We start from the raw sequence: 14,408 nt of genomic DNA, 5'->3' as shown, positions 1-14,408 counted from the left end.
TTCAGTGATCTCTTGGTTATTTAGTAGTATATTGTTTAGCCTCCATGTGTTTGTATTTTTTACAGATTTTTTTCCTGTAATTGATAGTCGTGGTTGGAAAAGACACTTGAGACAATTTCAATTTTCTTAAATTTACCAAGGCTTGATTTGTGACCCAAGATATGATCTATCCTGGAGAATGTTCCATGAGCACTTGAGAAGAAAGTGTATTCTGTTGTTTGGATGGCATGTCCTATAAATATCAATTAAGTCCATCTTGTTTAATGTATCATTTAAAGCTTGTGTTTCCTTATTTATTTTCATTTTGGATGATCTGTCCATTGGTGAAAGCGGGGTGTTAAAGTTCCCTACTATGATTGTGTTACTGTCCATTTCCCCTTTTATGGCTGTTAACAGTTGCCTTATGTATTGAGGTGCATAAATGTTTACAATTGTTATGTCTTCTTCTTGGATTGATCATTACGTAGTGTCCTTCTTTGTCTCTTGTAATAGTCTTTGTTTTAAAGTCTATTTTGTCTTATATGAGAATTGCTACTCCAGCTTTCTTCTGATTTCCATTTGCAGGGAATTTTTCCATCCCCTCACTTTCAGTCTGTATGTGTCCCTAGGTCTGAAGTGGGTCTCTTGTAGACAGCATATATATGGGTGTTGTTTTTGTATCGCTTCAGCCAGTCTGTGTCTTTTGGTTGGAGCATTTAATCCATTCACATTTAAGGTAGTTATTGATATGTATGTTCATGTTACCATTTTCTTAATTGTTTTGGGTCTGTTATTTTAGGTCTTTTCCTTCTGTTGTGTTTCCTGCCTAGAGAAGTTTCTTTAGCATTCTGGCTTGCAGAGTTTCTGTTGAAAGATCAGCTCTTAACCGTATGGGGATTCCCTTGTATGTTATTTGTTGTTTTTCCCTTGCTGCTTTTAATATTTTTTCTTTGAAGTTAATTTTTGATAGTTTGATTAATATGTGTCTTAGCATGTTTCTCCTTGGAGGTGTCCTGCATGGGACTCTCTGTGCTTCCTGGACTTGATTGACTATTTCCTTTCCCATATTAGGGAAGTTTTCAACTATAGTCTCTTCAAATATTTTCTCAGTCCCTTTCTTTTTCTTTTCTTCTTCTGGGACCCCTATAATTCAAATGTTGGTGTGTTTGATGTTGTCCCAGAGGTCTCTGAGATTGTCCTGAATTCTCTTCATTCTTTTTTCTTTATTCTGCTCTACAGTAGTTATTTCCACTGTTTTATCTTCCAGGTCACTTATCCATTCTTCTGCCTCAGTTATTCTGCTATTGATTCCTTCTAGAGAATTTTAAATTTCATTTATTGTGTTGTTCATCTCTGTTCGTTTGCTGTTTCATTCTTCTAGGTCCTTGTTAAATGTTTCTTGTATTTTCTCCATTCTATTTCCAAGATTTTGGATCATCCTTACTATCATTACTCTGAATTCTTTTTCAGGTAGACTGCCTATTTCCTCCTCATTTGTTTGGTCTGGTGGGTTTTTACCTTACTCCTTCATCTGCTATGTGTTTCTCTGTCTTCTTATTTTGCTTAACTTACTTACTGTGTTTGGGGTCTCCTTTTTGCAGGCTGCAGGTTCATAGTTCCTGTTGTTTTCGGTGTCTGCCCCCAGTGGGTAAGGTTGGTTCAGTGGGTTGTGTAGGCTTCCTGGTGGAGGGGACTGGTGCCTGTGTTATGGTGGATGAGGCTGGATCTTGTCTTTCTGGTGGGCAGGACTGCGTCCAGTGGTGTGTTTTAGGGTACCTGAGACCTTATTATGATTTTAGGCAGCCTCTCTGCTAATGGGTGGGATTGTGTTCCTGTCTTGCTAGTTGTTTGGCATAGGGTGTCCAGCACTGTAGCTTGCTGGTCTTTGAGTGGAGCTGGGTCTTGGCATTGAGATGGAGATCTCTGGGAGAGCTCTCGCCGATTGATATTACCTGGGGCTGGGAGGTCTCTGGTAGACCAATGTCCTAAACTCGGCTCTCCTACCTCAGAGGCACAGGCCTTACGCCCGGCCGGAGCACCAAGATGCTGTCAGCCACACGGCTCAGAAGAAAAGGGAGAAAAAAAGAAAGAAAGAAAAAAATAAAATAAAGTTATTAAAATAAAAAATAAATTATTAAAAATTTTTTAAAATTAAAAAGTAATTTAAAAAAAGAAAGAAAGGAGAGCAACCTAACCAAAAAACAAATCCAGCAATGCTAACAAGCACTAAAAACTATACAAAAAAACCCCCCAAAAACGGACAGACAGAACCCTAGGACAAATGGTAAAAGCAAAGCTATACAGACAAAATCACACAACGAAGCCTACACATACACCCTCACAAAAAGAGAAAAAGGAAAAAATTTATATATATATCTTTTGGGAAGTCTGAGGTCTTCTGCCAGCGTTCAGTAGGTGTTCTGTAGGAGTTGTTCCACATGTAGATGTATTTCTAGTGTATTTGTGGGGAGGCAGGTGATCTCCATGTCTTACTTCTCTGCCATCTCGAAGGTCTCTCTCCCTTCACCCACTTCACTGAACTTTTCTGACTTCTCTCTTCTAACTCCCTTTACTCTTTTGTTCAGTATTGCTTCTTCCTCCCAACCTTTATCACTAAGTCTGTATCTTCAATTCTCTGTTGTTTTTACTATATTCCTTTCTTTGAAGAGCTCCTTTACTATTATTTATTCAGCTCTCACTTCACATTTCATATGTCCAAAACCAAAATGAGGATCTTTCCGCTTGAGTAATTAATGATAAAGGTCAGTCTGCCCCCATGAGGGCAGAGACCATGTCTGTCCTTCCCATTGCCCAGTGGTGTCCCCGTGGCTGGAATGAATGAAGGAACTGCCATGGCTACATAAGGACTTCCAAAACCCACCTGCCATTCCTCACTTTTCCTGAGTCCCAGTCCCTTTTTGCCTCTAAGACTACTCCTTCACCTTTCTATTATCACCTCCAACCCAGTGTGTCTAAAGTGGAATACATCAGCTTTCCTTCCTGTATCGTGTATCTATTGTCATATAACAAACTACCCCAAAATTTAGCAGGAATAAAGACGCAGATGTAGAGAACGGACTTCAGGACATGAGGAAGGGGAAGGGTAAGCTGGGACAAAGTGAGAGAGTGGCATGGACATGTATACACTACCAAATGTAAAATAGATAGCTAGTGGGAAGCAGCCACATAGCACAGGGAGATCAGCTCGGTGCTTTGTGACCACCTAGAGGGGTGGGATAGGGAAGGTGGGAGGGAGACGCAAGAGGGAGGGGATATGGGGCTATATGTGTACGTATAGCTGATTAACCTTGTTACACAGCAGAAACTAACACGCCATTGTAAAGCAATTATACTCCAATAAAGATGTTAAAAAAAAACCAAAAAAACACAGTTTCTCAAGGTCAAGAATCCATAAGTGGCTTAGCTGGGTGGTCCTGGCTCTGATTTGCAGTGAAGTCATCAGCAGGGAAGCAGTCATCTGAAGGCTTAGCTGGGGCTGGAGTGCCTGTCTCCAAGCTCATTCACATGGATGTGGTCAGGAAGCCAGTCAGTACCTCTTGGACACTCCATAGGTGGCACTAGCTCCCAAGGAATATGGTCAGATCCAAGTGACCACACTTCAGAATACCCAAAGTATGATGTTCTTATCATGTATTTCTGCTTCATTTATTGTTCTTCCCAGTCCAGATGCAGTTCAGCAATCAGAGGTTATTCTTAGCATAAGCAGGTTGCTTAGTAAAACAGTTAACATTCTACCTTTATCCGTCTCCAAGGGAACAGAGCTAGTAAATGAGCAGGACAAACTCTCATGCAATAGAAGACAGTTCTGTAAACTCTTTACCTGGATTATCTTCTTTTTCATCCATCAGAGCCTACTCACTTTTCTTGGCCCAACTGGAGTGCTGCCTCCTTCAAGAAGAATTTTTCAACAGTTCCAACCTACCTATGCGTAAAGTCTTATGTCCCCTGTATTTATTTCGTATGGCTGCCTAACAAATCACCATAAAATTAGTGGCTTAATAAAACACAAGTCTTACAGTTCTAGAGGTCAGGAGTTCAAAATGGTCTTCACTGGGTTAAAGTCAACATGTCAGCAGGGCTTTTGTAGGCTTTAGGGGGAGGTTCTATTCTCTTGCCTTTTCCTTCTTCTAGAGGCCACCCACTTTTACTGACTTATGGGTTTCCTCCACCATCTTCAAATTCAGCAGCATGGCATCTTTAAAATCTTTCTGACTCTCTAACCTGTGCTTCTGTGTACATCTCCTCCTCTCAGAATGGACATGAATCTTTGGGGACCAGAGGGCAGACTGTGGCCCACCCAAAGATGTCCATGTCCCAATCCCCAGAACCTGTGAATATGTTACCTTACATGGCAGAAGGGATTTTGCAGATGTGATTAAGTGAAGGATCTTGAGATGGGGAGAGTCGCCTGGATTATCCAGGTGGATTCAATGTACAGTAATCACAAAAGACCTTATAAGAGAGGCAGGAATGACAGGGTGAGAGAAGGTGATATGACAACGTAAGCAGAGAGAGAAAGATGTGATGATAGAAGCAGAGGTCAGAGTGATGTGACCAACAAGCCAAATCATGTGGGCAGCCTCTAGAAGCTGGAAAAGGCAAGAAATGAGTTCTCCCCTAGAGCCTCCAGAGGAAACACAGCTCTGCTGACACTTTGATTTTAGCAGTGTAAGATCTATTTCAGTCTTATGACCTCCAGAAATGTAAAACTTTTTAAATTATTTATTTTTAAAAATTGTGCTTTATGCCACTGAATTTATGGCACCTTGTGATGGCACATAGCACATAGGAAGCTAGTCCAGCCACCTTGGGATCATGCAGTTTGGTGTTTTGCACACCACATGTTTTGTGAATCTTGTTTCTTCAACTGTAACATCAGTGTCCTGAAGGCAAGAGCATCCTCTTGGATTGTTTTCATATCCCCACTGTGCTCGATATATACCAGGTGCTCATGAGGATATATACCAGCAGCTATACTCATTTATATACTCACAGATAAGAATCACTACCAGAAGAAATTCTTCAGGATTTAATAAAGTTTACATTTATCAGAAAGTCACAGGAATTCATGGGCAAACCAGCCAGTATGGGATGGAAAGAGACAGAGTAGTCTCATTATAATGCTGGTGAAAGTTGTTTTTGTGTATTTAGTTGATTGTTTGCCTCTGCCTACAGCCAATGATGTGCACCTGTCCTCAGGACCCAAGGAGTGCCTTGGAATGCTGGAATACAAGAGAGAAGATGAGGCCAAGCTCATCCAAAACCTCATTCTTGGTAGTGAAACCTGGAACTCTGAATTTTTGCTTTATCTTTGAAAACTTGAGCATCAGCCATTGCTATAGTCTTGGGCAAGGGTATTTCTTCTTCTTCCTCCACTGCTTCTTCCCAGCCTCACCACTGTTGACCACATAATTCTTTGGGGTATGGAGGGGCTTTGCACTGTAGAATATTGAGCAGTGTCATTGGCTTCTATTCTGTAGAAGCCAGTCGCAACCCCCAGTCATGACAATAAGAAATGCTTCCAGACATTGCCAGATGCCCTCTGGGGGTACCTTGCTTTCAGTTGAGAAGCACTGCCCTAACCTCTTCCCAAGTCTCATCACATGGTCAGGGTAGAAGACACATTTCCTTATCTTTGTGTCTCAGCACAGGAGCCATGGGAAAAGTAATAGTGGCTCCTTTGTTCCATCTGACTTCTGCTGAGAAATTTATTTGCAGGCAGTACAGTGGAGGCTTTCCAGCCACACCTCAGTTACAGGAATCTCCCAGTGGGCATACTCTAGGGTTGGTGGTCTTAGAAACAATCTTACTAGATTGTCTTCACCATGAAAACCACATGGTTTTCCAGGGAAAAGGAGAAAAGCTGCCTCCCTCTCAGCGGGTTGTAACATCTCAAAGCAGAAAGCCCATATGTAGCCTTACTCCTCTCGTCCTAATTGACTCCCCTCAGAGGACATGAGCACCCCTACCCTTTCCTTTCCACCCTCACTGGTGCACAGCTGTGGGGCCTCTTTGTTCCCCTGTCTTAATGCAGACATGGGGAAGTCTGTGTTTGCTTATCTTAACTTGTTCTATAAAGTTTCTATCTTCCCTTCATTCCCACTCTGACTTCCAGCCATTCTCTTCTCCTCAAGACCAGCTGGTCCTCCTCTGCAGGACTGCTGTGTACCTGTTTTCTCTATTCAAGGCAGGTGCATGTGATTGCTGAGATCATATATTCCATCCTCATCATAGAGGCTGAAGTGAGGGTGCATGGAACTGGGGTTCCTCTGTTACCTTGGAGATATGAAATTCTGTCCTTTATTCAACCTTAGAAAAGAGAAGGTACTTTGCAAATGAGAAGCAAGAGGAGGAGGTGGCACCTGCATGTATATTTTTGCCAAGAAAACCGCCAGCCTGAACTCCTCAAAGGGAAAAGACATCCCTATGCATTCAGGCACTGCATCAAGTACAGAAAAGCAGACAACCCCTGCCCCATCATTATAGGTTCCTTATCGGGAGAGCTGATCATCAGCTGTAATCCTCACCGACTCTCTCTGCTCCAGACCTGAAGCCCCGCGGTGTGGTGGTGAACATGATCCCCGGGCTGCCAGCTCACATCCTGTTCATGTGTGTACGCTACGCAGACTCTCTAAATGACGCCAGCATGCTCGAGTCCCTCATGAACAGCACCATTAATGGTATCAAGCAGGTGGTTAAGGTAGGAGCTACCTCTGACATTGGCCCTCGGTATAATGGCTACTTTAGGAACACCTGTGGGAATGACCAGATGCCCGTACTTTTCCCATCCTTCACCTCCAGTCTGGTCAACCACATGATTCCTCAAACCAGTCAGAGGCCCAATCAGCAGAAGAATCCAAGCTGTTAGGAAAAGAAAACTTAGGTCAGAGAGCCCTAAGGGTGGGGATCTGCCAATGGACCCCAAATCCTTACCTGCAAGACTACAGCCTGGTAGCCGCCACCCCACCACTTCTGTCCCCCGGGGCTGCAAAGAGGGGCTGGCTGCAAGGAGTATGTGTCTATCCGGATAACAAGTGTGAATGCCAAGGAATGGGAAGGACTGAAAAATTACTCATCTCTTCCCTTGGCATTTATGTAATTCTCCCTTATAAAACCACAGTATGTACTTTTATTCTCAGTCCAGAAACGAAGATAAGCTATATGTAAGGGACCAGTAAAATATAGATCCATTATTCTTCATTCCCCTTCCAAATGGGAAGTAATATTTGATTTTGAGATATATTTAATTTTTTTAGTTGGGGAAGTCCTATCTCACTTTTAGTAAAATATGTGTTCTAGAAAAGTCATGAGCAATTAAATCCTATTTTAAATACTCTAGGAAAAGGGAAGAATAAAAACAGTGAGTGCATCAGGGCATGGATAATTCTTCCCCCTATCCCCCCCCCACCAAATTTTATACTAAGAATTCATTATTCATCAGGAGTTAGGAGTAGAAAACTAACGTTGATTTGGTGCTGGGTGCTTTATAGTCACTGTGTTCACAGGAGCTACCATTGTGTTCTTAGAAGAGACTTCCATAAATTCATGTTTTCCCTGTCCGTATTTTCATAAATTGGGTTTTCTCAGGGTACACTTGCATTCCGTTCCAGGTCATGGGCACACAGTATTTGCCCCATCGTGCTGCTCTGGAATGCTTAAATACTTAGAAACTGAAAGACACATGGGGTGAGGAGTGTAAATCCTTCCTTGCCAGCATCTTCCATCTCAGCTTCTTCAGTGGCTCCCCACCCCTCCCCCTCCAGTGCACAGCACATTAAAGCAACTCTCACTTGGTCCACATACCCCCTTGGCCACCGTGCCTTTTTTTTTGACCCCTTGCAATCTGGCTTCTACCCCCATTACTCCACAGAAAGATCACAAGTAATTCCTCTTGCTAAATCCAATGGTATTTTCTTAATTTTTATTCTCTGTAAATGGACTGAACAGTAGCACCATCTCCTTGAAAAGCTCTGACATTGTCTTTCAAGTCCCAGGACTTTCCCAGTTTTCCTTTTATCTCTCTGGTCTTTATTACCTCTGCTTCTTTTGCTCATTTCTCTCCTTCCTGCCCCATAAGCAGGGGTGTTCTTGCCAACAGTCCTCGATCCTGAGCTCTTGTCTATCCACCCCTTTCCTTCAAGGAGGACATCCTCCCACCTCTCTCCTGAGGTTTTCTCAGCTGTCCACGTTCCACATCATCTCTGCATCCTCTGAGCTTTCGTAGCACAGTCTATGCCCATCATGTAGGCTGTCGGCCGCCTATTTAACTGTGTCCTATATATGTCATGTCTGTCTTACCAGTCAGAATGTGAACTTTGGAGGGCAAGGACTGAGACATTTCTCAGGCATTCCTGCAGTGCCTGCTTCAAGCATCAAAACAGGTGATATAACCTGTACAGAAATACTTTGCAAACCATAACGTGCTAAATAAATATAAGAGCTTATTTTTATAGTATAAATTTAATAAAGTCTAATGAATAAAAAAGGAATTCTTTTTGGTCAAAAGCCACCAGCTAACCAAACAGGTAAGATATGTCTGTTCTTGGCTCAGAGGTACCAAATCCAACACCAAAATCCAACTTTTTCTTTTCTTGTTTTGTTTTTTTTTTTAAAGGAACATTTAGAAGACTTTGAGATGCTGTCCTTTTGGCTTTCCAATACTTGTCATTTCCTCAATTGCCTGAAGCAGTACAGTGGAGAAGAGGTAGGATTGCCTGTCCACTCTGTGTTCTATGCTGACTGCCCGTCTCCTACCTCCTCATGAGCCAGAACTCACCGTAGGAGTTAGGAATTGGGATGCCCAACTCCAGGGGCAGCTTCTGCTTCAGCTGGCTTTCTCACTCCCCCCTTACCCCGGAGACCAGCTTCACATCACCAGCTGAATGGAAGTCACAGGCAAAAAGACTTCTAGAAAGAAGTATAGACCTCGGGCATGGTACTAAGCCTCAGTTTTCTTGACTTAAAATTCATGAGGTAGATTCTGTGATCTTTCATTTTCCTTCTGGTTGTAAAATTCTGAAGTTTTTAGTATTATCACTCTAAAATACAGCTGTTAGTTCAACATGCCTGTTTCTTCATAGCTGTTCTCACTATGAGATTCTGATGGTTCCTCCATAATCTGCAAATCCTTTGCCATTCTGACTCTGCTTTCAAGGGGCTGACATCATAAAGAAGCTCTTCACCTCCAAGTACTCACAGAGCAATAATTCATGGACCTAAAATAGCAAAAATGGCTTTCAGGGTTTTCACTGCTCTGCAAAATGGTTATACCATTTTATAGTCCTACCAGTAGTATGTAAAGGTTCCAGTGTCTCATACCTTTACCAACACTAGTTGACAGACATTTTATTATTTATTAGTCTCATGGGTATAAGATGATACTTTGTTGACTTAAATTGTAATTACTTGATCACTGGTGAGGTCAAGCATCCCTTCATGTGCTTACTAGTCGGTTGGGTTGCCTTTTAAATTGCCTACTCACATCTGTTCTCCATTTTCCTTAAGGGTGATTAGTTTTCTTATTGATTTGCAGGAGGTCTTTACATATTATGGGTAGATTGTGGCTTATCTTCTACTTTTCCTTATGGAGTCCTTTGTCAGACACAATTTTTGAATTCTGATGTACTTAAACCTATCAGTCCTGTTCTTTTATGATACCTGATTTAATGTCTTGTTCAAGAAATTCTTCCCTACCCTGAAGTTATTCTTTCTTCTAAACTGATAATTCAAATTTAGAGTTCATAATTATGCTTTTATCCAAAATTGGTTATGATTATTTATCCCAAGTTGACATGTGAGGTAATGATCTCATATCTTCTTCCATGTGGATAGCCAGTTGTCCCAATGGAGAGAAAGTAAAATAAAATATAAAAATAATCCCACTGGTACTATTGAATAAAAGGAGAAGTAAGTAAAGAAAATCCAACCTCTAACCAGAAGGAATATTGGGAGGAGGGGGGAAGACCAGCCCATTTAAGACAAACTGTCATCTGTGAGGCCTTAATGGGAGGCATTATTCAATACCATTCTTAAAAATCCTTTCTTTACCCCCTTCTGCCATGTATACAATGTTCTTGTCCCTGTCTGAGTGGTTTTTAATTACTATATTTTTATTTCTAAAATGTCAATGGTTCTTTTTCACCTCTGCCTTTTATAATGTCCTATTCTTAATGTTTTTTTTTCTTTTATCTCTCTGAACATGGTAAACATATTGTATTAGCCTGCTTGGTCTGCTAGCACAGACTACGTGGCCTAAACAACAGAAATTTATTTTCTCACAGTTCTGGAGGACAGAAGCCCAAGATCAGGGTGCAAGCATGGTTGGTTCACTGGTGAGAGCTCAATTCTGGGCTTGCAGACAGCCACCTTCTCACTATGTAGTCACATGGCCTTTCCTCAGTGCATGGGGTAGAAAGAGAGAGATTGAGCTCTCTGCTGTCTCCTTCTGTAAGAACACTAATCCTATCAGATCAGGACCCCGCCCTATCACTTCATTTAACCTTAGTAACTTCCTTAGAGACCCCACCTCCAAATATAGCCACCCTGGAGTTTAGGGCTTCAATATATAAATTTGAGAGGGGGGAAAAATATTCAGCCCAGAACCCACATTTTAAAACATTTCAGATTGGTCTATACTCTCTAATTATAAAGTTATGAATCTCATTTATTCACCTACCCACCTCTTACAGCAGTTTATTTCCTTGGGTGCTTTGCAGTTTTTTCTATGAGCTTCCATGGGAGTTGTGTTCCAATGTAGTCTAGCTCTGGAGGCACATATTTGTCAGGGAAATAAACAGGACAGTAATGTTTACAGTTGACCCATCCTCAGATTCAATCAACTGTGGATCATGTGGTACTATAGTACATATTTAGTGAAAAAAATCCGCATGTAAGTAGACCCATGTAGTTCAAACCCATGTCATTTAAGCGTCAAGTGTAGTTAGTTATAGAAAATAAATGCTACCACAAACATCGAGAACTCATTCGATATAAATCAGACATTATGTTTTAAAGTATAGGAGTTATAGTAGAAGCTTATTATAACATCATTAGTAGAGATAGTATTTTAATTTTCTACATGTCTACTTTATTCTAATATTTATATTCAAAATTACTTCCAGGAATTCATGAAGAATAACAGCCTACGTCAGAATAAGAATTGCTTGAACAATTTTGACCTTTCAGAATACAGACAGATTCTTAGTGATGTGGCTATACAAATATATCATCAGTTCATTATTGTAATGGAAAATAACATTCAACCAATAATAGGTAAGAAAAGAATCGATGACCAAGAAATATTTATAATGACATTGAGACCTTAAAAAAATAAATCTGGTGCACAGCCTGTGTAATTGCAAAGAACATAATTTTAAAACAAGAAGATTTACTGATGTAAATGTCTACTTTTTAATTCTTTGATTGCTAAAATGATTACATATATAAAAGTACACAGGTCATAGTTTTCTTTCTGTAAGGGGGATCCATCCTGAAGGGAAAGACTTGGGAGAACTGCTGCTACTTATGTGGCTAATGCTGGTTCTTAGCCAAGTATTTTTGAAATTCTAAAGCCTCACTCAAATTCTTGTATACTTTCTTCAATTTTCTGAAATTTAAATACTTTAGGCTTTAAGTAGTTCCAGACCATGGGTTGTCACGCTAACCAGCTCTCTCTCCTGTGAAGTTGAAAGAAGAGGAGCTGTTGGCCTGCTGTAGGTGACGGTCCATCCCCATCCACCCCTTACATCCTGGTGCTCCCCAACCCTCCATTCTTCTGCTTCCTCTATCACAGCTATATCCACACTAACTCATGTGGAAAATGTCCCACCTCCTGAAACAGACACATGAGAGCGGTGGAAATGTTCTCTGGGTGTCCCCACTGTGTGTGCAAGAAAATCTTCCCGTTTTTCTCCATAGTGCCAGGCATGCTGGAGTATGAGAGTCTGCAGGGCATTTCCGGCCTGAAGCCCACAGGCTTCCGGAAGCGGTCATCCAGCATAGATGACACGGATGCCTACACAGTGACCTCCATCTTGCAGCAGCTGAGCTACTTTTACAGTACCATGTGCCAGAACGGCCTGGACCCCGAGATAGTGAGGCAGGCAGTGAAGCAGCTCTTCTTCTTGATTGGGGCGGTCACCCTGAACAGCCTCTTCCTGCGCAAGGACATGTGCTCTTGCAGAAAAGGGATGCAGATAAGGTAAGACCCATAAAGCACCACTAATCCTGGAGAGGCTGGCCAGAAAGGATGCTCTTAAAGTCCGAGGCCACACACTCTGCCCTCCCTCCACAAGAGCTGCACTGCTGGAGGGTGTGCAAGATGACTCTTAGAACCTTGGAAATGTCAGCCATCTGATGCCAGGCCCTCTTCCCATCACTCTACCCCACGCTAACTTGATGGTCGGGCAGAATGTCTTCTACTAAGAACTAGTAATTGTGTATTTTAAATTCTGGCCCTCTGTGGTTATCATATACTCAACCAGTATTTATTGACCACCACTTCTGTGACTAGCACTGCTGGTGAGGGACACAGGAAACAGAGGAAAGGGTGATTTGATCCCTGCCGTTGAGAAGCTAAATGGTGACTCAAAACCACTATAATTAAGTCACAAACAAGTGGCGAGGGAAGTGCTTCAGAGAGGAGAGATTATCGTGGACAGAAAAGTTAAAGAAGCCTGAAAACTGTGTGTGAGTGATTAAAAATGGGAGAACATTTCAGGCAGGGGAATGAGTGGGCAAAGGCATAGTGGTAGAACTGAGTGAGGACCCGTCCTCAGGCAGGAGTAAATAGCTCCGTCTAGATTAAGCGGAGGTTTGTGTCGGGAACAACAGGTCTGCAGTAGAGTGGTAAGTTGGACCCAGACTGGGAGGATCTGGAATGCCAGGCCAAGCACTGGGAGTTCATCCTGTGGACATGGTCATCCAGTTTTGAGGTGTGTTGACTTCTCATTGTCTCTAAACCGAGGAAACACAGACCATTAGCTATTGTTTGAATTAACACTGTCACATTATTAGAAAGCATATAATATGGGGTAGATATTTAAGATTTTTATAATATGTGCAGGGATTTGACACCTGTAGGTGATAAGAGAACCTGGGATGGTGATGATGGCAGTGATACAATGTAAAGTGACGCAAAAAAGTTTATTAAGCCAAGAAATAAACAAGAGGCATCCATTACATCTTTTTAGCATTAGAGGTGGGCATCCCTACAAATCATTGTGGCAAATTCTCATGATACCAGGTTGTGGTTTTCAGATGTGAGGGAGTATTCAGGAGGACTGGGCTTTTTTTCGTCTTCATTGAGAGAGGAAAGACTTCTGTTTATTTCCCAAGCACTGAGCAGATGCCCTGTAGCCCTCTGAGGTAGGATTCAGGCCTATTTAAAGTAAAGCCATAAACCTCATGTGCCACCAGAGTCTTTGCTAAACAACTCTCATTCCACCAGTAGGTCCCCAAGTTGAGTGAACATCTGTCCCCATAGGTGCTCAGTATTCTCTCCTCTCACCAACTGAAAGTGCTATTAGCGAAGTACTGACTTTCCAGTGTGTTGGTCTGAGTAAGTTAGCACATGCATTTAAGAGTAATTCATTCGTTCAGGTATTGACTCAGCTCCTGCCATAAACAAGGTGCACCAGGATTTACAGTGACTTCACCATGACAACACAAGCAACACAATAACAAAACATGAACACAAATGGAAAATCAAACCAAAAAAAAGAAAAACATAAACAGTAGACAGAGCAGCTTGAAAACTGGCTCTGGGCTTTCTGACTGCCAGGAGAGAAAGCCAAACATCATAGCTCTCTGGTCTCATCTGGCTTGGTGAGGCAGACCAGTTCCTGGGAAGATATAAAGATTTTCCTAGTATGTAATTCTTTTTTGTGCCTAGTTATGAATTGTAAAAATATTATCTCATGTGGAACTTTATCTCACCATCTCCACAATAGCATTTTTGCTGCAAGTTCCACTGTGGCTGTTTTGCCCAGGGATCTTTGATAAGAACCTAGGTAGGGGTCATGGAGATGGAGACAGTTCTGTTAGGAACCAGAATAATGTGGCCCAACTACAAACATTGCTTGCTGGCCTGAGGGAATCTGGGGGGAGTACGAAAGGCGTTGACTTGGGTCTTGAAGGACAAGTAGGATCTCAGCTGACCCAGAACCAGAGGAATGAACACAGGCCTCAGTGAAGGAAAACTGAGGGCAGGGTATGAACAGCCCCCTTTGAAAGGAGCACCAGGAGTGATGGAAGGACCTAGAAAGATGGGTTAGAAAGACAAAGCAGAATGCCAGAATGAGAAATGCATGCTTTAGTCCCTCAGGAGTGGCAGGCACCACAGATTTTTTTTTTCTTTTTCAGAAGGCTTTAAACTATGAATTCAATTTCTTTAATAGATGTAGGAAGAT

At 41.9% G+C, this 14,408-nt stretch overlaps 1 protein-coding gene across 1 annotated transcript in view; it reads left to right on the top strand.

The window, feature by feature from the left end:
- Window positions 1–14,408, top strand: part of MYO5C (myosin VC) — a 111,101-nt gene that overhangs the window by 87,585 nt on the left and 9,108 nt on the right. Inside the window, exons 34-38 of the mRNA XM_024128939.3 lie at window positions 5,176–5,274; window positions 6,546–6,700; window positions 8,615–8,704; window positions 11,121–11,271; window positions 11,917–12,199. Coding sequence (XP_023984707.1) covers window positions 5,176–5,274; window positions 6,546–6,700; window positions 8,615–8,704; window positions 11,121–11,271; window positions 11,917–12,199 — 778 coding nt within the window. The remainder of the gene's footprint in view (window positions 1–5,175; window positions 5,275–6,545; window positions 6,701–8,614; window positions 8,705–11,120; window positions 11,272–11,916; window positions 12,200–14,408) is intronic.

Source organism: Physeter macrocephalus, chromosome 11 (assembly GCF_002837175.3).
Source record: "Physeter macrocephalus isolate SW-GA chromosome 11, ASM283717v5, whole genome shotgun sequence".
NCBI classification, from domain to species: Eukaryota; Metazoa; Chordata; class Mammalia; order Artiodactyla; family Physeteridae; genus Physeter; species Physeter macrocephalus.
This window is presented reverse-complemented; position numbering and strand designations above follow the sequence as displayed.